Source organism: Chaetura pelagica, unplaced genomic scaffold (genome assembly GCF_000747805.2).
Source record: "Chaetura pelagica isolate M959 unplaced genomic scaffold, ChaPel_1.0 scaffold2, whole genome shotgun sequence".
In the NCBI taxonomy this organism is placed as follows: Eukaryota; Metazoa; Chordata; class Aves; order Apodiformes; family Apodidae; genus Chaetura; species Chaetura pelagica.
This window is the reverse complement of record NW_009952796.1, coordinates 1,915,130-1,940,215: the sequence shown is the minus strand read 5'-3', so window position 1 is coordinate 1,940,215 and position 25,086 is coordinate 1,915,130. Positions and strand designations below refer to the sequence as shown.

The following is a 25,086-nucleotide window of genomic DNA, read 5'->3' as shown; positions in this document are numbered from 1 at the left end:
TCACTGATTCTCTGGTAATTTTCCTTTGTTTCTGACATTTGAAAAATACATTATTTTTTTTCCTTCATGCCTTAAGCATGTTGCTTGTTAAAAGCTAATTTTTTTATTGCTGTATTCTGGTTTTAAAATTTTAAATCTCTTATTTAACTTCCTTTTTTTGATCTGTTTTCCACTTTTTGAAAATTACTTTTTTCTTTTTTCCTTTTTTTTTTTTTTTCATTTTCTCATCTAATACACACTTTCATGTGGTAGCTTTTGGTGTAATTTTAAAGTCTCTTGGGGTGTGTGTTGTGTTAGGTGCTAATGAGGTATCTTTGTATAATACTTGCTATTGTGGAATCTGAGTGTACTATGTTCACTAACACAAAATGGGTTTTTTTTAAGTTTGGTTTTAAACTGGGTATTTTTCTTCATTTAGGATTAAATTCAGAGTCACTTTTCACCTGTGAGTTCGCTGATGAATGGTTGTTATGCATGACTAGGTCTCTTATAATAAACTAAGTAGATCAAATCCAGTCTAAAAGGGAATAGCTTGAAAAACCTTGTTGCTGTGTTTTCTGCTGTTGTGGTGTCTCTTAACTCTCTTACCTTTTTCTTCTTCCTGTTATGTTGCCTTTTGTTTATAAAATATTGTTTTCTTGCCTCTTCATATCTTCATCTTCCTTAAAAATATGGCTGATATACCAGTAATAGATTTCTAACATGAAAGCATATTGAAGAGGTTTTATTGGGCTACAGAATCCTTTTCTGAGGAAGGACTAGGAATACATGCTTCTGTACCTTTTAGTGTTTTCTGCACTGACAATTCACTGTTGCATGTTGAAATACGCTGTTTTATCCTGTACTAATAAAGTTTAGAGCTTCTTTGTAGATTGGAGGTTGTAATAATAACATTTATATTAAGTGGAACATCCAAGTGGCTTTATCTCTAATGCTACAGTACTCTCCTATTGTTTCAGCTTTGCCTGACTAAAGTTTAAGGTGAAAAAGACAACTGTTAAGAGAAATTTTTGTTCTGGTAGCTAACTAAAAGCAAAGTACATGGAACTACAGCTATTGATGTTGTAGATCAGTAACTAGTTTTGAATCACCATGCGTTTTCAAATCTGTAAGTATTTGCACTGAGAATAAATAAACTGACCTGAAGAAAATTACCTAAAACACAGTATAAAATTGATGCTGCTATCTCTGCATTCCCCAGAACATTTGAGTTAGAAAACACTAGGTTTTGTTCCTTATTAATCCTAAACCTTTTAAATTCACATCTCCTGCATCTGTCTTGCTTTGAGTCCCTCTTCTCATCTATGTTCTGTATGATCTGCTGTACACCATGAGTTTCTCCATTCCTGTGCCATTCTTGCCCTTTCCTGTGGCCAGTTTTCCCACTGCATCAGAAAATGATGCATATAGAAATTGTTTGTTTTCTGGCTTCCAGAGGTTTGAAATTCAGATAGCTTTCCAGAAGCCCTTTAATCTTGCACAAGATGTGATGTAAATACTCCCAGATCATGGCCCAGGCATACTGTAAGGTGCCTCAGCTCCTTCCAGATAGCAGTGCTGCCTATTTATGGAGTATCCCACCACTGAAGTGGAATGTTTGGATCCCAGCTGAAGCAAGAAAAGAGGGAAAGGATTTCAGCTACTGAGCTCTTGGGTCATATCCTTCTGTAAAGAAAGATAAATTTTTTCTTGAATGAGTAATCAGAAGGGAAATCTTTCAACTTTACTTTGTTCTTATTTACCTAACATTTTTGCTAAAATAAAAAAGCATATAGTCTGGACAAAACAAACACAAAACATGCCATTTGAAAATGCTAACGTTTTGCAGTAACTGTGATTCAAAAAAGTAGATTGTTTTACTAGAAGTCACAATTTATAAAATGCAATTTTATAATTTTCTCTGTCCAAATGGTAAATACTACCTCATTGTTTACTCAAGTTTTTTCCTTCTATTTTGAAAGAAGAAGACTTATAATCTCTATTTAAAAATTGAATAGTCACACTTTGCTTAATATTTCTCTTTTTTTCTCTCAAGAAGCTAGAATAGTATGTGTTACACAGGCTTATTTTTTTCTGTTCCATTTAAAGTGTTCCCCCCGATTTATACTCCCATTCTTGTTGCTAATGAGTTTATTATCTAAAAATAGATATGTTAATCATCCTATAATATTTTGTATCTTTCTAGATTGGAGGCCAGTGTTATTGTAAGAGACATGTGTCTGGCAGACAATGCAATCAGTGCCAGGAAGGATTCTACAATCTACAACAGTCAAACCCTGATGGCTGCAGTCCCTGTAACTGTAATACCTCTGGGACAGTCAATGGAGATATTACCTGTCACCAAAATTCAGGCCAGTGCAAGTGCAAAGCAAATGTGATTGGTATGTGTAATGTAAGAGTGTGGAGCCATTTTTCTTGTTATCTCTGGAAATACAACTCACTTGTTTTCTAAATGAAAAGTATGGTAAACTTCTTTGCTGAAGGCAGATTATAAAAATGAATGAAGTGTTGAAAAATTATTAATTTAATAATTCTATCAAACTACAGCTTGAAGCTTAGTTTAATCAACCCTTTAGAAGTTTCTTTACGGCATAGCTACATTAGCTTACATAGCTTCATACTAATAAGTCACAGAAATAATGTAATTTGCTTACTGCATAGATGTTTCTTTTAGGACATTAACACTTTTTCAAAATGTTTTATACTTAATGAGTTCTAAGCAAATCGTTTCCATGCTAGTTTTCTTAATAGACCAAAATAAATGGATTTTTTTCTCAAAATATTCTGTGCTACAGGGTCCTTTGTGATAAATCTATCAATTTTTTTTCTATTATATTTCTTTGAACTGTTCCTATGAAATGCAAAATAAGTCAACATAATTCCACAGATCATGTACATAGCTAGGGTTAGTTATCAAGGGCCACATAATTTTAATTTTGTAATTCAGTGCCAAGCTGATTATAATAAACCGCTACCTTCTGTGTTATTTATCATTTTTTTACAAGACGTGCTTTTTTGTTTGTTACTCCCACAGGTATTTTTCAGAAATTAGATTTGATTATAGCAATTTATTACTTCCAGCATATTTGAGGGGAACCACAGCCACATAAGGACAAAATTTATCAAGTGCCCAAAATACACAGTATATATAATACACTTTGAAATGTTGATGTATGGGAATATTATGCAAGGAGAATTTCCTGATAAAGTGAGCCTTGCATGGTAACTGTACCTGTCTCAGACTATTACATGTGTCTCAAAAGAAACCAAACCAAAAACAAGAGATCTTTTTCTGCTTTGCTATTATCACAATTAGTGATCTGTTTTTTCTTTAGCTAATCATGGTTATGGGTTGTATTAATGACGTTCAAGTATATGTTAATTTATAACTCACTGACTTGTGAATATTGACTTATTTGTAATATGAGTCTTTTGTTTCTTCTTTCTTCTAATTACCAAAACCAAAACAAAATAACAGCAAATAATGAAAATAACTTTAAACAGACATAAGCCTGAACAGTTTCTGTCCTGTAGAATGCTAAGTACCTATGTTTTTCATGCAATAAAAGAAGGTAGTAAGAATAAAAAATAACCTTTGTGCATCATAAACACACCCTCTACTTTCAATTAAAAAAAGGACTTTGGAGCATTCTTTATATATGTGTGTGTGTATACACACACGCCTATATTTCGTGTTTGCATCTGTGAAAACCTTTCTTTACTCAGTGGGCATTTGGTATCCAAGAAATGCAAAGTCTTGTTCTCACGTATTTGATTGCCTACATATTATTTTAAATATTTTCTCAATTTGATGAAAACAGTAATTTTTATTTCCACTGAAATATTAATATGCTTTCCCCGTATCTGTAGCTATGGTGTGGGGCTGTAGTTGTGCAAGCGTTTGTTCACAGGATTAAGACCTAATTCTTTCTTCTCTTTTTTTGTTTTCCAAACCAACTGTAAATAAGCTTCTGTATATTGGAATGTGTGCAGCAAACTTTAACAAAGAGCTTTCCTCTTTGGATTTCTAAATTGGTTTTTAGAGCAATCTGTCTATTGCCATGTTATCTATTTAAACAAACATAATAACAGAAAAATGCAACTATAGTCTGCGGTGTTATGGAACATGAACTGTTAGAGTTAACACAACTGTTAAATCTTACTAATGATTCTATCACCAGTAAAATACATTAACACCAATAATTTTATTAAAGTAGGTCATTCATCTAGAATAAAAAGGTAGAAGAAAGTGAATTAAATGCCAAGCGTGCTAACTCCCCTGTACTTGTTAACATTGAATGTGATGCCCTGTAGGCCTTCCTCAGTATCGTTAGGAATAGATTACCTGTCAGGAATATGTATGGCATATTCAAATAAGCACTGCGCATATTTTTAAAACTGATATGATATGAATCCATGTAGACCAATTTTAATAGTTCAAAATGAGTCATAATTCTTGTTAACAATACAGTTATTTTTAAAATTTGCAGCAATAGTGGTCCTTTTTTATTTTCCTTATTGAAATTAAATGATATGCCTTAGGTGAGTCATTCATCACTGTTAAAGGAACTTGCCTTCTGTTGGAGTTTTTTAGTTTTTATCCATATGTATAATGCATTTCCTACCATATTTAGTTGTTTTTCTATGTGTGAGTTGCTGGTTGCATGTTTTTTTAAATGATTACAATATTTTGCTAAAATATTGTACTTTTCTGCATGCAACAATTAAGTGATGGCTTAATAGTGAAGGATTTTTCCACTGCAAGGGAAAATACATAACTGTGAATTTGCATTTTTCATATAATAATCTGTTTGCTTTCTTGTAATGTGTGTTTTATAAACTAAAATACAAACGCCATCCCTTGGGGCAGGGATAAAGCAAGTGATGACTTTGAAAACAAAGCTAGTAAAACTACAGGATGAAGTATAAGAGAACAGTTTATATTTTAATGTACTGCAGGACTTAACTAAATCATACATTTATATAAAAGCATTCCATTTTGGATTATGTAAAAGATGTTCTGTAAGGGCTAACTATAAACACTAGCATAAATGTAATCAATGTTAAAACTGAAGTACAGTGTTAAGTATATGATTAATCGTAAATAGTCTAATTTGTGTTGTCCTAGCACATATATATATTTTTAATATAATATATAAATCTGTTATCAGAACAGATTGCAAGCCCAGTGCAATTCCCTGTATATTGCATTGCTACAATATAGGGTGAAGAGTTAATTTAAGCATTGATTATGCAACAGATGCCATTCTGGGGGACAAAGAAATTAATTCTGGTTTGTCTTAGAAGTCTTGCAAAGAATCTATTGCAGAAGTATCTTAAACTCTATTGAGAAGCCTGCAGTAAACAGTTTTGGGATGCCACTGTTATTCACTGATTTTTTTTTTAATTATTTTTTTTTTCCCCCAAGTGTAGTTAGTATACTTATCCTTTTTAAAAATCAAAGTCAACAGCTTTTCAGCTTTTTTTCTTATTAATACCTTTTCTCTTTCCAGGTCTTAGGTGTGATAGTTGCAATTTTGGATTTAAATCTCTCAGATATTCTAATGAAGACGGATGTGAGCCTTGTTGGTGCAACAGCCACGGCTCAGTGAACCAGTTCTGCCACCCTCTCTCTGGACAGTGCAATTGTAAAGAACAAGTGAAAGGACTTCACTGTGACACCTGCATGGACAATTTTTATGGCCTGGATGTAGCTGGTTGTAAGGCTTGTGAATGTAGCATTGCAGGGTCAATTTCTGGCACTGTGTGTGATGCAAAGACAGGGCAATGTGCATGTAAACCAAATACTGGAGGAAGACAATGCGACGAATGTCTAGATGGCTACCACAAGGTACAGGAAAATCATTCCTTCGTTTGTCTGCCATGCAACTGTGATAAGGCAGGTACAGTAAATGGCTCTCTGCTTTGTGACAAGTCAACAGGACAGTGTCCTTGCAAAGCTGGTGTAACTGGCCTTCAGTGCAGTCAGTGCATGCTTCATATGTACAACCTCAGCATGAGCAACCTTCTTGGCTGCCAGCATTGTGACTGTGATGCTCTGGGCACAATGGCAGGAACAGTTTGTGACCACATTTCTGGACAATGTGTCTGTTTGCCTCAGCGTCAGGGGAGAAGGTGTAATGAGTGTAAACCAGGTAAGGAAACTGAAAGACAATTTATTTGGTGTAGTTATTTTTGCTTTGCTGGGTAACATGATAGTTCTTATTTTTTCATATGTGTTTAGACAGCTTCATGTCTGATGTGTCTCTGACTGAATTACTTTTCTATGTCATCATATCTGTGTGAGAAGGTAGTATTAACATTCTGATCTCCATCAAATCATAATCATATAATCATATAATAGAATGGTTGGGTTGGAAGGGACACCTTCCCTTAAAGGGTTCCAACCCCCCTGAATGGGCTGGGACACCTTCCACTAGACAGGTTGCTCAAAGCCCGATACAACCTGTCCTTGAACACTTCCAGGAATGGGGCATCCACAACAGGCTGCTCGGGACAGCTTGTTCCACTGCCTCACCACCCTCATAGTGAAGAATTTCATCTAGTCCAGCTCCCCTGCTAAAGCAGGTTTGTCTAGAGCACATTCCACAGGACTGCATCCAGGTGTGTCTTGAACATCTCTAGAGAAGGAGACTCCACAACCCCCTTTGGGCAGCCTGTTCCAGTGTCTGTCACCCTCACCATAAAGATGTGTTCCCTGATGTTCAGACGGAACTTACTGTGTTCTGGTTTATGCCCCTTGCCTCTTGTCCTATTGCTGGGCACAGCTGAAAAGACCCTGACTCCATTCTCCTTGCACCCATCCTTTAAATACTTGTAGGCATTAATAAGGTCTCCCCTGAGCCTTCTCTTCTCCAGGCTAGTGTCTCAGCTTTCTCAACCTTTCCTCGTAAGAGAGATACTTCAGTCCCCCAGTCATCTTTGTTGCCCTCTGCTGGACTCTCTCCAGCAGTTCGCTGTCTCACTTGAACTAGTGAGCCCAGAATTGAACATAGTATTCCAGATGTGGCCTAACTAAGGCAGAATAAAGGGAGACATTACCTCTCTTGACCTACTGGCCACGTTCTGCCTGATGCATCCCAAGATACCATTGACCTTGGCCACAAGGTTACAATGTTGGCTCATTGTTAACTTATTGTCTGCCAGGGCTCCAAGATACTTCTCAGAGCTGCTTTCCAGCTGGTCAGCCCCTAACTTTTCAGTAGCCCCTTTAGGTACTGGAAGGTTACTATAAGGTGTCCTTGGAGCCTTCTCTTCTCCAGGCTGAACAGCCCCAACTCTCTCAGACTGTTTTCACAGGAGAGGTGTTCCAGCCCTCTGATCATCTTCATGGCCCTCCTCTGGACTTGCTCCAACAGTTTAATGTCCTTCTTGAGGCAGGGGCTCCAGAACTGGACACAGTACTCCAGAGCTGAGTAGAGAGGCAGAATCCCCTCCCCTGACCTGCTGGCTATGCTTCTTTTGATGCAGCCCAGGATAGGGTTGGCTTTCTGGGCTGCAAGTGCACATTGACCAACACCCCCAAGTCCTTTTCCTCAGGGGAATATTTATTCTATTGCCAGAGGTTTTATAATTTGTGTTATTAATGCAGTTTTAACATGTCCAAAATAAGGTTAGGCCTAGTTCTAGGTATTGAGAATATATACAAATTGTAATGGTTTGTTCTCTGAATATGAAGTAAACTAACAGAATTTGAACAACTGCTATCCTTGTAATGAAAAATGTGGATTTGGAGGGCAGAGTGAAAGCTCTTCAGGAAGGGCACTGCATGCATAAATTTGAGTGTGGTGGGAGGTACAAAGATGGTCATTTCAACTTTGGTGAGGCTGGCAAACATGCCTCTTAAAAAACGTTCACATGCCTTGCTATGTTGAGGATGTGCTGGCTTTCACAAGAACAGCTGGCAGTTTAGGCCTACAAGGAGGTGATATGGCGGTTGTTACATATCAGTTCAAGATTCTTACCATATTACTGTAAACAGTTTAAATGTTCATTATAAGTGGAAAACTGTCGTTATATTTTAATTATTTTGTTTTAAAAAGTAGGTGGGCAAAGTGAAACTATAGGTAATATTAATCTACCCTTAGTAATAGTATTAAGCAGCTATATTTAGTTCAAGTTAAATACATATGCAATTTATTAAAGTAGCAGGTCACATTAAAAGGTACATTATAGCTCCATTGGTTTTAATATGCCATTCAATAATTTGAACAGAGGTTAAAAAAGCTGCTTAACCTCCATTAAGTATTTTTAAAAATACTTTCATTTACATTAGTTTAGGTACATGTACTAACAAATAAGGCAGCATTCTGTTTTTCTTAGTTCCTCCTCCAGTGCTGTTTGACCTGCTAACCTTCTATAGCAGCCACTTAATCAGAGATTGGCAGAGGAGTGATGTCAGGGCTTCCCGAGTCAGTGACCGCCCTTGTCCTTGAAAAGGAAGGCCAGGGTTTATGCAGAACTAAATGGTTTAAAAAGGTTTAATTGATAGTACAAACAGACTGGTTTGTAGAAAAGCTTACATGGCACTCAAAGGAGTACTTGCACAGTAGTTTAAAAAAAAAAAGGAAAAACCCACCAATCTTGCTGAAAGAATTATTTTGAAATTTGGAAGTAAGAAGTATAAACATGCATGTGATGAACACTGAGCTCTCTTCTGTAGGTGAAAGTGTAAATCCTGATCATTGTAAAAGCATCGTATCACTCTTCGTGTGGCACTGTGATGTTTTCACTGACATTTAACACTGATCCTGCTATGAGCTCATTTAGATATTTAATATACTTTTTATATAAATATTCTCTGTTAGTGTATTCCAAAGGAGAGTTTTCTATAAAACAAGGGTGAGTATAACCTGTAGTAATGCTGGTATTAAGCTGTAGAACTATGGAAGAGTTTAATTGGTTTAAAGTACTCTTAAACATGTCCTATGGCTTAGCAATGGGATGAAGGTAAGAAAATGTACTCCCAGTATATATGTAGCCAACAGAACCTAATTAAAAGCACACAATCAGTTAAAAGTGGCAGCCCTAAAAACTTACTGAGAAGCTCTTAGGCCTGTTGGGACATTTCAACTCTCTGGTCTGAGTTTTTCTTCATGGCATATAGGTCATATGTCATTTATTAATCTATGTAATTAAAGTCTGTTATAGTTTGTGGTATTTCAAAATAATGTCTAATTGTAGCACATCTTCTGTGTGCTATGATACAATTTCAGAGGCTTCCTTCCAAAATCTTAATACAGTAAGACTTGCCAATGGAAAAAAGTTCAAAGTGGATGTAACTTTGAGAAATTATTTTATCATGAGTTTTTTTTAAAAAAACTGTTTCTGGAGCATTCATCCATGTGCTTAATCTGTTAGGCTGCATCCATGGCCTGCTGCATTCCAGTTTATTCTTGTATAAGTAACATTTTTGGTAGCTTTCTGTACCTTTTTTTTTTTTTTAAACTAATGGAGTATGCAAAGAGATCCTATCATAAAACCAAATAAAGAACAGTTCTACCTTGTATATAAACTTGCTTATGAGATGTCCTAGTTTGCAGTGGTAGAAAATGAATCTTTCCAGTCCCCAATAGTTGTGAAGAGTTTGTCTTGGTCGCATTCCAGGAATGTGTTGCCACACTGACTGGGATTCATGCCATACAAATCCTGTTCAATGTGGGTCTTGGATCCTGTTTTGAGAGCAGGAAAATTGTAAAAACAAAAACAAACAAACAAACAGACACAAAAAAAAAAGAGATTTTGTAAGTTCTTTACTCAGTGACCACAACTTTTCATGGGGTGTTAAGTAGTACCAGCATGTAGAATGTGAGATCAGGCACCAATACTGAATTTTTGTGTATGTACTACTTCCCTTTTTAGGAAGAAAAAAAAGAAAAGAAGTGAATATTATTGTTACAATATTTTCAGTGTTGTTAACATTTTTAAGTGTACACTGTGCTTAAAAATAAACATTACTGCCATAACTGGTGTGCACAGAAAACTGCTAAGGAATTGTTCAGGTGTTACTTTTCCATGAGCTGTGTAGTGAGAGAAATAGTGACAGTATGATCAAAAAAGGAAGCTGAATTCTTTGCTATGACTTTGATTCTTCCTTTTGAATAGTATGTTTGATTGACAAATGTGATCAGTTATGGTTGAATTGGAAAAAAATCTGAAAAACAATAAGCATAATACTAGTTATATACATAGATCTTGTAGAGATTTGCAGTGGCTGTCTTAAAATTGGAAATTGACTCTGTGAGTGGATCCTTCATAAAGCAACTTTTATGAGCCTTTCTAACCTTGCTGTAAATTAAGCTTGCATTAAGTTGTTTCTTACTCTTTCCTGCCAAATTCTAGGTGGTGGAAAAAATAATAGTAGTGGTTATCACAAACAGTATGAATTCATAATCTGGTGTCTCTTCTCTTTTTGTCTGCATTTAATCATGTTAATTTACCTATAAATTAGATGGGGGAAGGACTTCCTCCTGTTTTCCTATCCCTCACTTTACTACATTTTTTGTTGTTTTTTTTTACTTTTACTTGCTACTTCTGAAAAAAAAAAGGAAAAAAAAGAAATTGTGGTACTATCCAGAAGTTTAGTTAAACTTTTAGAGCATTTCTAAAAGATTATAAAAATGATACAGCAAATCCTTCACTGGTCTGCAGTGGTTTAGTTGGTATACCATTAGGAGAGCCAGGATATATAACTTTAAGGCATAAATTTGTTATAATTATGAATTTCACAGAACAATAGTGATCAGTCCCACTCAGTTAAAATAATTTGTTTCCTAGAAATGTGCTAATTTGCCTATTATAGGCTTTTCTTAGGCATTAGTTTCATGTAAAATGTCAGATGGGCAGGGATGTGTTTTAGCCTGGGAGCTTCACGTTTACTGCAACTTTAAACTGGGTTCTGAAGAAATGCTTTGACCTTCTGCGGGAGTCCAGGCTTCAACTTGTATCCTATCTTCCTGTTACGTTCTTCGAGTGGAGTCGTTCATTGTGCTCAAGAGTGACATTGCTGGGAAATGGTCTCCTCTATTTATGCACAGGATGGGCACTGTAGTGCACAGACAACTGCAGTATGAGATAATACATGCTGCCTCACTAATAACTTCAAGCTATTCAGTCTCTGTGGTGGCTCAGTTCAGAGCCTCTCTGGAATAAAGTGCCAACAGCTTGGTTTTTTATGATGCGAATGTATGTTAACTGGAGACTGATATCACTTCACTGTCCACTTGAGATTTATCTCACTGTGGACCAGAGGCTAAACTTGAACAAAGATTTGAGCAGTAAAATTCTAATGTTTTCAATTTGTTTAGTTCCTCTGCTATTTGGATATGAGCTCACAGTGCAACACAGCCACGAAGACAGAGAATACCACCCTAGGGGTGTATATATAAAGCTATCTCTTGTAAGACAAAATAAATAATAAGACCTTGGGTGATATGACATGTTACAATACAATTTTTTGGCTCTTTATTATAAAGCAGGACATCTGTTGGATAGCAAAAAAAGATTCAGTAAGTGAGAACTGACTAAGAAGAAACTGATTGAACTGGAAAGAAAGGAAAGGTATCTGAGAAGTCTGTGCAAATCCTGCATATCTGAGTAACAGCTGAAATTCTTCTATTGAAGTAGTGCCATAATAATTAATATTAACCAGCTGACAGAGAAAGAACCTCCTATCAGTGGCCCTGTCTTTGGATTGATGTTCAAAAACAAGTACTTGCCATTGGCAAATGCCAGTTAGTACCATCATCATCTGCAGAGCTCATACACATTGCTACATTTTTAATCAACAGTGCCACCCAAAAAAACCCCAGTAAAATGTCTGTTAATAATCAGTACAAATAGAAAATAATCAGGAAATAAAAAAAAATAATAAATATATATTTTTACTGGTATTCTGTTACTTGAATTTTCTGATTGGACATATAGAAAAGAATTGAGTAAGAATGGAGGAAGTCCATAGTTAACAAAATAGATTATGCAAGTGGTACAACATCATTGAAAAAATGTGCTTAAATGCTCTTTCGTTTGAAATGTCAGGCGAGGCAGTGAATAATGAGTAAGTTCTTCAATGACTAGATTAGAGGTGTGTAAACTCTATCTGACTATATTTATCAGTAATGTGTTAGAGACTTGCATAGATAACGATTGCTTGTGAGAGCAATAGAATGAAAGATAGTGTAGTAGAAGCATACCAAATATATTGTCGGGAAAGTGATATTTATGCTCCAGTTTATAAAAGGAAATAATACAGGAACAGAAGAATGCTTTTTTTATAGCAGGCAAGTAACTTCTTTTCTTCAGTTTATTAGTTCCTGTAAAAGTATTTGTGTAGGATGCAAACTATATGTTGCGGAGAAATAAAATAAAAAATGTATGTAGGCCTGGGAATGCTCAGCAGTTGTGGGGTTTTTTTGGTAAGAAACATCCTCATGTTTCATGGGTTAAGCCAACCACTGGTTGAGAGAATAAAGACTTTTTACAGAAAATGTGTGCATTTCTTACATTTTGCAATTACCATCAGAGATGACATTCCAGATTAGAGTGGATACATATCTGATCTTGTATATTATTTTTTATGTTTCTGCTGCTTCTGATGCATTTGTTAGTACCTTGGGTTTTTTACTTTCGCTGTGAATGCATTGATGTACTCCCCTTATTTTGTCTAAAATAAAGGCTGAAGACAGAGAATGAAAGAATTTGACTTGGCAACTGGAGGATGAATAACAGCTTTATAAAGTGCTAATGAGAAGATTTAGAAGCTAGAGTAGGACTGTATTGCTTTATTTGAGTTGATATGTGTGTTATGTTTCATCCCCCTTTAAATAGAAATAATCTTACTAAGTTCACTACTTGCATGTTGTCTATTCTGAAAATCCCTTTCTTTTCCAGGATTTTATTTTTCTCCATCCAGTGTCACTGGCTGTCTGCCATGCTTGTGCCACATAGCTGGTTCAGTGAATCAGAGCTGTGATAAACTGACTGGCCAATGTATTTGCCAAGATGTCTCTGTAACAGGACAGACGTGTGAACGTTGCAAAGAACTTTATTATGGATTTGACTCTGTCACAGGGAGGTGAGTTTCTTTTTTTACAGGTCGCTTCTAGCTTCCTTGTTACATTTTTCTCATAGTGGCTTATTTGAATGTTTAGTGACAATAAAAAGATGTGCTCTAGTTACGTTAGTCCTTTGAATTCATGTGGTACATTGGAGAATGGTCTGTGCTCTGCTGAAGAAAATAGAACTTTTGCCACAGATAAGCAGAAGCAGCATGAACACTGTAAAAAGCTAATGCTATTGAATGTTACAGCTATTTGGTAATTGTTTCTCTACATTTTTTCTGCATCTTCAGTAAGATCTGGTGGTTTCTGAGGTGTTGATCATTGACTATTAAAATATGGATAATGTACCTTTCTATTAACCAGGGAATACTTTTGAAGATTTCAGGAAGACATTTTAATAGGAAAAAAGTGAAGTAAAATACAAGATATACCTGTCTTTCCAAATTTCTTTTAGCAGTAGCAGTTGAAATGCTCACAGCACCTTTCCTCTTAAAAACCTTCTTTCTGAAGCAGTGTATTTTTTTTTTCTGCATTTAGTTATGTGCCACAGGGTAAATTGTTTATCTATTGTAGCCTGGAGCCTCTAGGTACACTGGAAGTATATGGATATATTCCCTGAAATGCAAGAGGAAAACGTAACTGTAGGTCATGCATTGTTATTCCAACTTTTGCTCTATCTTTGTTTTCCAGGACCATCTTTCTTGCTTAATCCCTACAAACCCAATTTCCTTTAGAATACCATGCAGAAAGATTGCACAGCTATAAGGCTGTAATATTTTCATGAAGACTGATTGTGAAAAATTGTTTTGTTATATTTGGTATTTTTGCCTTAAAAAGACCAAACACAAACTGAAGCAAAATCTCTACAACATTCCCCTCCCATGCTTCTTTCCCCCAGCTAGTGTGGGGTAGACTTGCTTTTAGGCAGTGTTTATCAGTGTCATCTTGCATGTACTTGATGTTATTCTGCAGATTTTTCACTTTAACTTTTATGTTACTGTTACTCATTAGGATATTTTAAAAATTATTTTTCACTGTTGTGGGTCACAGAGTTATCTGCTAATGGCCATAAAGTAATCTGTAGGAATAAAGACTTCCTATTTTCACTTCCTGTCCTTTCTGATGGTAAGGAATAAAATCTGTGTAAAGTTCCCCTTTAAATATATTTTCCTTACTCTTTTTGTAGTTACTTGACATATATTGTTTTCTCATCTCAGTTTTAGCAGGTGATGTATAAAGGTTTATGCCTGTGTTGAGCGACAGGTCTCCTGTATCAGATATTGGCCTCAAATTGCATTTAGAGCTGTCTTCTGAAATTCAAAATGTGGAAATATCTAGAATTAACTGGATCCAGATCTTTTAAAGATAGAAAGATTTTAGAGTTCTGGAATTTGAATCAGAGTTGGCTTTAATACCTTAATGCTACTTAATCCTCATGACAGTATTGAAGACTGCTTTGGTAGTACATTAACATGATTAACTTGTGTTGCATATTCTTGGCTTCCTTTTGGTTAGCATCTACTCAGGCAATGTACCTCTGTTCCTCAGGCAGAAACTTATATCCACAGAAAATTATAATCAGGTCTTTGTTTATCTATTTTAATCCTTTTCTTTAACTGTTAGTATCTTCTTTAAGAGAGTAATGTGCTTTTTCTTTCTTTGTAAAGTTGCAAAGTCATTTAAGCCATACTTGCTCCAAGTGTCTTTTAAGGACTCTGTGATTACAGAACAGAAAAGATATGAGCTATATGTGGTGGCAAAGATGTTTCTGTCTTGGCACAACAGAATAAAAGATAAAAAATCGTGACAAACACAGATTCTGAGGCTTTAAAATTCTTCCACTCTCAAAGGAGCGCGTCTGTGAACTGATCTGTTTTCTGATGGTTTTGAGATAAAACAGGAACTCCATATTTTGTAATGCCTTTCAGCTTAAGAAGCAGGAAGATTTCCTTGGCAACTAAAAAATCAGGGACATTGGATGTTTGCAGTGGTCTGAACAGATCTGTAATGGTTGTGGGCATTGGTACACATTTGAAATGCTTTACCTCTGTATTGTTTACTATAATGAACTAGTCAATGAACATCACAAATTGTTTATCTATATATATATATCTTGACAGATTACTGTTTATGAAATCCATTTAGCAAGCGAAATTTTCCCATAAGGATGAAAAATGAAGATTTTAAATAGATTGCTGGAGAGGCTCTAACTGCACCTAGAGAGTCAATGTAATAAAGGTTTCTCTATATTAATATTACAAAAACCATTTATCCTCACGAAATCAATATTGCAATTCATCTTGGCCTGACATTTCTCTTTCCATGATTTAAAAGTCTGTTTTCCTTGATTATATATAATTCGGTTTTAATAAAACTCAAGTATATTTGACTCAGAGTATCTCAAATAAGCATTTAGCAAGAATGCTGAAAGTATTTTACATTATTAAAGGTTTTAAAAAAAAAACTAGTTATTTTTTTAAAAAAACCACCTAACTGAATCCTTAATCCAGACTGAGATGCATGCATCTGCATAACAACGGAGCCAGCTCTAGTATTCTGCAGTTTAAGAAAATTATGCATCTCTTTACACAAAGATAATGTGTAATCCTGTGGAGCAGAATATAACATGTATGCTGCTGTTTGCAGGATCTGGAGCCTAATTCAGTATAGGTGGAGGTAGGGAGCTTACACTTTTCCTAGAAGAAAATGCAACTATTTCAAGCAGAAAGCAGCAGCCCCACCCTGCCATGCACTCAAAACTGTTAATGTGACTGTACGTGTGTGTGAGAATTTCATTGTCTCATGTAAATGATAATGAAAACTGGAATACTCAGGGGTGCCTTATTCATAAGAGGTGCAGTATACACAGGAGCAGTAACAGAAATGTTATGAAATTATGAAATAATAAAGTACTGTCTTGCTGAGCAAATAATTCTGTCTTCATTCTTTTTCTCTAACTAAACCATTTTTTCAGTCATAACATTTAAATAGTCTAAACAAACCCTCTATTTGAAGGGGGATTTGAACGCACTACCTACCGATGAAAAGAATAGTTTGAAAAAATGGCCCTTTTCTCTTGACTATAAAAGAGCAAACTACAGTATGGTGGTTTCCAAGAGAGAATGTATTTTATTTATTCCCAAAAGGATATTAGTCCGTAAAACAAATTTGCAGCTTATTTTGCAGCTTTAGCTTTTATCAGCCTTTTTAAGGGTGTTGAATGATTACCCAGGAGATCACACAGCACGAGCTGCTGTGGAGTAAAGGAACTCTAATACAGAGAGCTCTGTGATGGGCAGAAAATGTATGTGAAGAGTTTTCTTAAACTTGTTTAAAAATCTGTCACATTTAATGTCTATTTCACTGATTATTGACCTGAATTTTAGTGTCCTAATGTGAAAACAGTTCCCACCTTCCCCTCCTCTCTCCCGTGCCTTGAAAATCTGTTACCTAAATGAAAACTGAACTTGCTTTTATTTCTGTCTTCATATAGATAGAAAGAGATAGACCAGGGTTTTGGTGATGACTGGAAAAATGGTGAAGTAACTTGCGTAAAGGCACCACCACCTATTTCCTGGAATCTGGTGACACAGTCCAAGGAATGAGCAGCCAGTGTAAATCAAAAACTCTTGTCTAGTCTTAGGGGTAGTGGAGCAAAGAGGACATGACGTGACTGTTTCTTCCTTGGACTCCTCCAAGGTCGCTTTGCTGCTTTACTGTCTTGGGACCTCGTATCTGGAGTAATTTAAGATTCCAACTAAGCTGATGTTGCTTGTGTCTGAGAATGGGACACTTCGAGCTCAGGGCAAAGGGAGTGATACGTAGATTTCCCAGTATGTTTTAGCTGTATTGAGCCATCCCACATTTCATAGAATCATAGAATACCATGTTGGAAGGAACCTCAGGGATCATCTGGTCCAACATTTCTAGGTCGGAACACAGTTTAGATGAAGTGGCCCGGCGCCTTGTAAAGCACTCTTAAAACTCTCCAGTGGGGCATCCACTACTTCCCTGGGGAGATTTGTTCCAATATCTGACGTGGTTCCACCGAGTCCATGTTTTTTCAAAACTCTTTTAGACTGCAGCAATTAAGATACAATAGATTTAGAATCTAAAGTACAAAGAGTTATTTGCAATTGTTGACTTTGTTATGAGTAATAATGGCAATCTATATTGCAATGGGTAGTATAACATGCCTTGCTTAACTTCTGAGATGTTCTGAGTCTTTGAATATTTGTGTAAACTTACATTGGTATCCCTGCTGTAAAACAATGTTAGGGGGAAATAGTACATCAAGTGAAAAACAAGTTGGTTGTGAGAATTTTCACATGCAAAAGCCAAAGCATAAATTAATCCTGAAAGTAGTCTACTGATGACAGAGAGATTTACAGAATGAAATATGGTATTCGTGTGGTATCAATATTTTTATTCTAAAAAAAAAATTAATTTTTATAATTAAATAATTACTTTTTTTTAAAAAAAAAGTAAAGATAATTTACATAATTAATTTTTTTTTTGTTATTTTCAATTTTGTCCATCAGGCTGCAAAGAAAAATGTGGTTTCTCTTACAATATTCATATTTCTGCTATTTTGCTTTCTTTCCCTGTATTAAACTGGGTTTTTTTTTTCCTCCTGATTTATGTTTACATTCATCCTCCTTTATTTGAAGTCTGTTCTTTTTTTTTTTTTCAACTTCCAGTTGCCTTTGTGAACAAGAAATTATTTATTGATTTCTTTTTACACAAGAGCCTAGTTTTCTCTAACTTGTAAGGTTGCATATTTTGTGTGGAAACTTATGATAACATTTATACATGTATCACTGAATTCTACAGCTCTGCAAGGAAGGTGTAAGTGTGGCAGGACTGAGTGCATAATGTGTTTATTATAAAATATTATTATCCTTTTTGTGTGTTGATCAATATATAAAAAAGCTCTTTAATCCTAAGTACTTTTAATCTAAATTACGATACTATTTTGGCATTGACATTTTGTTTATTTTTATAATGGACACCTTTTTTTGTAAATTCTTTTTTTTAATCAGGCAAATAGATTTTCTACCATGTCTCAGGCTACTTGAACTGTTTAATTTTTTGAAAAATTATGTTACCCAAGAATCTATTAAACAAAACCCTACTGTACTTAACTGGACTCTTAATGTGTTTTGATCACTTCCTTGATTTGTTTTTGTTTATAGATGTCAGCACTGTAATTGTCATCCTGCAGGAGCCATTAGTGGGACTTGTCATCTTGATACTGGACAGTGTGTTTGTAAACAATTTGTAACTGGCTTGAAATGTGACAGCTGTGTTCCTGATGCTAGTAATTTGGATGTCCACAACCTATTTGGCTGCAGTAAAAGTAAGTGAATGTGAGGTTTTAAAAGCATGTCTTTCAAATTAATGTTTTTTATTGATTTAGTGAATATTGAATTAGGTCGGCAGTACCAAAACTGGGTTTGACTTCTCCCTGCTCTGTATTTCTGGTCCCTGAAGTTTGGGTGATTTTCACTGAGTGTATCTTAGAAGTGATTTCCAGAGAGATGTACAGAATGCTTTGTGTTATGCACACCGTTTATGCATGCTGTCTAATCTGGGGGGAAGTAATGTCCCATAGTTCCCTTGCATTTCCCACCATGTTCTTTGTAGTGGCTAATGCAGAGTTCATCTTTTAGACACAAATGCAATAGTATTTGTACACCTTGCAGCTTAGCCCCCTTTCCTGCCATTGACAGGAGGCAGGAGACCTGTCTTCAGGCAGTCTGAAGAATGGAAGGTCTGTTCAAGACCTGCTCCTGGTAGTTGTTAAAAATCTGCTCCTTATGTAATGTACCTTTCTCCTCCTGGGGCTTTTTTCAGTCAGTTTGGGAAAATATGCAGTGTGGTATAAGAGAGTGTCATAAAGTGGGGCTAAAGCTATGTTGATGTCCAGATCATGAATTGTAATGAACCATGCTGAAATGGAACATCTGCACTTCCACCCTGGCAATAAGTCATTATATGAAGAGTTAGCATAATTTCAGCCTTTGTTTCTGCTACAAGTAGTCAAAATTAAGTGTTCGGATTCTCTTAACAGTGCACAGTCTCTAAGCTGACAAGCATTTTAAAGAAGGAAAAGAAAAATATTATATGTAATAAGATTTTTTTTAAGTTGCTTTCAGTTCAATGTTAAGAAACAGACTTTGAGGACATCATACCGTGCAATGACAAACTGTGTGGGTAGGACTTCAGCTAACTTTGAAAAAGTTGTGTTACGGTTTTTGTGACACACCTTACCGCTAACACAGTTAACAGCCCAGTCTTGGAAGTCATGTAACCAGGTACTGAGGTACTCCACATTGGTCATTTCTGTCATCAGGCCTAATTAAAAATGGCCAGACTGGTCCTACTGTGAGAGCTAGCTCAGGGAGCTTTTCCTGATGGTCTTCTGTAGGAGGCATAGTATGTATTCATTGTGCAGATAGTTGATTGGCTTGTTTCTTTAAAAATGTGGGATGTTTCAACAGAATATATAATAATAATAATACATGGCACTTTTATGAAGCCATTCATCTTCAAAGTGCTTTACAAACATAAACCAACCTACTTATTTATGTTGAGATATACATTGGATAAAGGTCAATGGCAATTCAACTATAAAATTGATTAATAATAACATGACATAGATAAATAATATCATAGATTTTAGTTAGAAAAAAATGCACCAGTCAGTATTCTAAATGACAAGAGGAGTCCTCTTCTGGACATAAATGATATAGCAATTGCAATCTTTTGGTTATTCATACCAAAATATTTTAACTTGTTGCACAGATGCAGAGCTTTGCCTAGCTTGATATTTATGGTTCTTTTCATTGCAGAACAGTAACTTGTTGACACATACCATTACTGGTTATAAGTCTTATAAAGATATTTCTATGATTGTTCAGGTCATGTAAATGTGCTACATGGAGAGAAAATTTCAAAAATGCTGAAGGAATTTTAGGAGCACCTAATTCCTTCGGTTCTCAAACTTTACTCATTTAGCAGACATCCACTTCCTAATTCAGATGAACTCAAAAACTCTAGACTGGCAGCAAAATGACCTATGCTTTCTAATGGGAGATGATGATTATGTGCTCTGCTCAGTCTGATTAATTCTAGAAATATTTTCTGCTCTTTCTTGGCTGTAAGGCTGTGGTAGGAGCAGGGCTTTTCATTATGTTACTTTAAATGAAGAGCTTCAACTAACATTTTAGATTTGTATTAAAATCCCATATGTAATGTGACCCACTGACGTTGGCATAAGTCACCACATCTATCACTTCTGTGGCTTGAGGTCCTCATGTCACTTTCTGCCTGCAACTTCACTCTTTGCTTCTTCTCTCATGTTAGCTTGGCTGAACAGATTTTGATAATTAACTTTTGGTGAATTGTGTACATTAAGCAAACATCCATGTAACGGAGAATATAGTTTATAAACAGAAGGAGAAAAAAGTAATTAAAAGCCACATGTTTCTAACATTGGTATTTTTCTGTAATAATTTAAAGGAGAAAAGCTTCTTGGGTGGTTCTGGGTCCTGCTCCTGGTAGCTTACTCTGTATACTGGTTTCTGTACTGCCCTCAACTGTTGTTATTCCTGGAGCAAAATGTTTTCTTGTGGATTGGTGCTCTCCTGGTATTCCCTTCCTTAATGAAGAGGGAATGGCACAGTCTGCCTTTAAGATAAGCTATAGCAATTACTAGCTGCACAAACAGACCAGTCTAATGCACAGCATACTGAGGGTCAGAGAGCAGAGCGATCCTTCGTGTAACAGGCTGGCTGGAGATCTCAAAACAGTATATGGACTCATGCTCTGACCTGAATAATAACAGAAATATAGAATCATAGAACCATTTAGGTTAGAGAAAGCCTTTAAGATCATTGAGTGCAACTGTAAAACCATATGTTTATGTGCACATGTGTGTATATGTATAAATCGGTGTGTATCTGCATATAAAGTTTAATTTCTGAGTAGTTGCCATTATCTGAGAGGACCATGATCATGCAGTGGGATTGGAAAAGAGATGATTTGACTACTCTTTCTGAAAATGTGATACTTTTGCCTTGTGAACTTCAGGTTTGTTTTTCTCTAGTATGATTAAGTAGCACATTTTCCACAGTTAATGGAGGTGATAGCAGAGTAGTATTTTGGTAAATAAGAATCTCAAGCTGATATCTTCATGTTATATACCTCACTCTCCTTGATTTAAATTTCATTGGAAACAAATGGAAGTGAATTGCCTAAATAACCTTCAACGTTCGCCCATTTATGTTTTTTGTCATTTAATCAAGTAGGCTTATTGTAACATTTCAGTTAAATTTGTAGTTAGTTGGACTTTCTGTTTCTATTCTAATAGAGGAAGTTATGCCTGGTCTATGCGAAAGTGGAATGAATCCTCTGGAAAAAAATAAATTATAACTAAATTACAGAATTCACTAATGTGACAAGATAAACATGTTCTCATTTTGTAAAGGTCTTGAAATAGATTATTTTAAAAAAATAACTTTTTGGAAAACTGTGGCATACTTGACTTAATTGGGGAGGTGGAAGAGGATTAAATTTGTGATTTGTTTAAATGTGTAAATTTGTTTTAAGTACTTGTATAAAAAGCTTTGTTGAAGAGCATTTGGATGGATCAGTTTAGTCTATTGATGTCTTGCCTTATTGACTGTATATTTGTTTGACAGTTTTACTTTGAATAAAACTTCAAATGCAGTTTCTGTGCATTTTTAATTAAATGTGATTATTGATTGCCTTCATTTTTACATCTTACATTTTTGTGTATGCTTCAGCTCCATTCCAGCAACCTCCACCTACGGGAAAAATTCTCAATTCTTCCGTGATTAGTCTTTCGTGGAGCTCCCCTGACTCTCCAAATTCTAACAGGCTTACTTATCAGCTGTATAGGGATGAGGCTGAAATTCATACAACAGAAGACTACTACCCTTTTAGTAAGTGTTTACAGGAAGATGACATCAAAGATTTTGTGCATTTGTGTGTGTGTGTGTCCATATCTAAATGTGCAATTTTTCTCAGTTATTTCCCATTTCTGTCATTATCACTTGCTGTGATTTTGAATTGAACATTATTGTTTTCCTTTAGTGAGTTACTGTTCTGTGTTATTGATTTTGTTTGAAAGAAATTAATAATCCAGTCTAAAATCTGGCAAACTGAGTCATCTGATAATTTTTTATTTTTTAATTTGAAAAACTTTGATTTACCAGAAGCATTCACTTCAAAGATACACAGGGTCCAAAATCTAAAAGTGCTAGAGAAAGAATTAGTGTGAATGGAATGCACCATAATGTGTTTAAATTCACTTTTTTCATTCTCCTGGTTTTAAACTGTTAACAGATTAGGAAAGCTTTTTGTGGTCTCTAACTTTTAGCACCTTCTGTTAAGCTGTCGGTGTAGCTCCTGATTTGCCTTTAGCAGCACCACTTCTCTCATGTTGAGGCTTGCAAAGGGATCCTCAGAAGGCAATCCTCAAGGATTCGACACTTTGTCCTAGCTGGAAAGGCCATTTTGTGCTAAATATTGATCCTCTTATCACAGAAAAAGTGTTAGATTTGGATACTGGGTTTATGTCTATATGGCACACAACTGTGTTTTGTTTTTGATTTGGTTTTTTTTAGAAGACAGGTGGAATTTAATGCCACTAAGGTTTGTTTTCTGTTCTAGAAGCTTTAGTTTATTGTATTTTCATACTGATGCAGCACTAATATTTTGCAGAAGTTGAGGCTTTCGAATTAGTAGCATGTATCATGGGTGAAAAAAAAATAAATACTGTTATTCAGAGGAAGCTCAGGTCTTTTGGAATACATCTAACATTTTTATGTTCTAGTGCATGCTGCTGTGTTATGGTTGATAATGCTGTGAATTTGGACACTGTGCTGTATGTATCATGAGGAAAAGTATGCGACCTCATATAAGCATGAGGATTAAGTGACTGAGATAAAGAAACATTACAAAACAGTTTAAAGAATTAATATAAAATATCTAAATGCCTTAATTTAGATTTAAAATCTAACTTCAGTAAAAGTTTTATTTAATTTCTAAAGAAAAGCTATTACACTTTTACAGGGCATAAATTTACGACAACATATACCTTAAAATGAGTGCATTCTTGAGGATGTTATTTTGTAACTGTGCCTACATACTTTGTAGAGGGTGAAAAATTCTTTATAAGGAGACATTAGCATGTTTCTGTTTCATGTAACATTATTTGGTAAAAACAGATTTGATTTCAGATGTATTTGACATTTTCTGCAATCCCCCTAATTAATTATTTGTAATCATCTGTTAGTGTTTGAATAATAAGGTTTTGTTGTTAAGGCTGTTAGAACTTTTGATAATGTTACTTTTTTCTCAGCATAATTTGAAATTTTTAATGCTTGTGGAATGCCCTGAAAGTGCAACAGAATTAACATTATCTTATGACTAAATGAGAGTTTTATAAAACATTGAACTTCCTAAGGAAAACTGAGAATAAACTTATAAATTGGCCTGGTGATCTGGCTGTTATTATTGCGGAATGCCTGATTAAAACTGTATTTTCCTGCATGCTCTGGGGAACCAGAGGCTCATGAGGTACTGATCTTTGTCTTGAGAATAAAATGAAATACTTTATCTAAAATGTGAAAAAAAAACCCCAAAAGGTTACTTACGATGCCAACTCCAAACTACATTGGTTCTAATTATTTATAAATGCAGCTAAATACATGGTTGAACTGTTCCCCTGAGGAATGTAGAACCTTCTACCTTTTGGCTTTATCCAATTTTATCTATATTCCTGTTGAGATAAAGTTGTCATCTAATAATCAGGTGTTCATCACCATGGTTTGAAAGGCATGAAGAGGAGATTCCTGATCTCCTTATCACTGGACTTCGCCATATGTTTGTGATCACTAAATGCAGTTGAAGCTCTGCAAGCAATTACTGAGGAGCTGGTGCTGTTTTTGTTCTACAATGCCAAGCGTTTGAATATCTAACAATACTAATAATGTTTTGATCTTCCTCTCTAAGTTGTAACCAGGGCTGTGTGGAAAACAGTTCTTCTTCCCCACCTAAGTCTAAACAAAAAGCCCTTTAAGTCAGCAAAGGGCTTCTGCGGATAATACCTGGCTCATGACATCTAGTTTGTCAGTAGAGACAGACTGCAAGGACTGTGTCTTCTCCATTTGCTTTGAAAATATTTAAGAGTATCCATGCTCTGGCATGTAATATATTATTCAATGTAAACTATTTCTTAAGGCAAAACAAAGTCTGGTGGTATGGTTGTATGTAAATTTTTACTGTGCTGTGATGACTAAGATGTGTAACTGCTTCTGGACTATACTCAGGAGCTATTCATGGTCATGGCTGCTAAAAAGCTATCTAGAGTAATGGTAAGTAGTGGGTGAGAAAGGTAAATACAGGTTTTGAATATTCCTTTTTAATATTATTTGCTTGTCTGTTTCTCATCCAATATCAAATACTTTTCAACTGAATTATTGAGCCCTATTTTAGAAGTCAGAAAGTGAAAACACAGAAAGGTAACATATTTGGACTTACACTATGAAATGAATCAAAACAGTAGTGTGAGAATTTACAGAATGATTTGGCTGTTTGTTTTTTTTCTAAATCAGATGCACTAATATAGATATTTATTTACATTTGAAATAATTATTTTCAAGCAAAGGAAGAATAAGAAGATAATTGTATTAATCTTGTTCATGGTTAAAGCAGGAACTATGAGAAATTCTGTAGAAAAAATGCTTTTCTAGTGATTCAAACATGCAGTGGAAGATACTAAAGGAGAAATGGGAGGGATTTTCCCTGTTACAAAAAAAAAAAGAGTTGCCAAATTACTGTGTTCATCATGATCTCAGGAAGACCATGCAAACAGGCATAAATATTTTATGTAGAATCATAGAATCATTAAAGTTGGAAAAGGCCTTCAAGATCATTGAGTCCAACCATAATCCAACATCCTGGAGTAGAGCTGGAA

At 35.3% G+C, this 25,086-nt stretch overlaps 1 protein-coding gene across 1 annotated transcript in view; it reads left to right on the top strand.

Annotated features, from left to right (window-relative positions):
* The window catches only part of USH2A (Usher syndrome 2A (autosomal recessive, mild)), a 393,962-nt gene that overhangs the window by 65,223 nt on the left and 303,653 nt on the right, over positions 1 to 25,086 (top strand). The window contains exons 11-15 of the mRNA XM_009994736.1: positions 2,186 to 2,381; positions 5,514 to 6,155; positions 12,910 to 13,093; positions 18,275 to 18,438; positions 21,890 to 22,048. Of these exons, the coding sequence (XP_009993038.1) occupies positions 2,186 to 2,381; positions 5,514 to 6,155; positions 12,910 to 13,093; positions 18,275 to 18,438; positions 21,890 to 22,048 (1,345 nt within the window). The remainder of the gene's footprint in view (positions 1 to 2,185; positions 2,382 to 5,513; positions 6,156 to 12,909; positions 13,094 to 18,274; positions 18,439 to 21,889; positions 22,049 to 25,086) is intronic.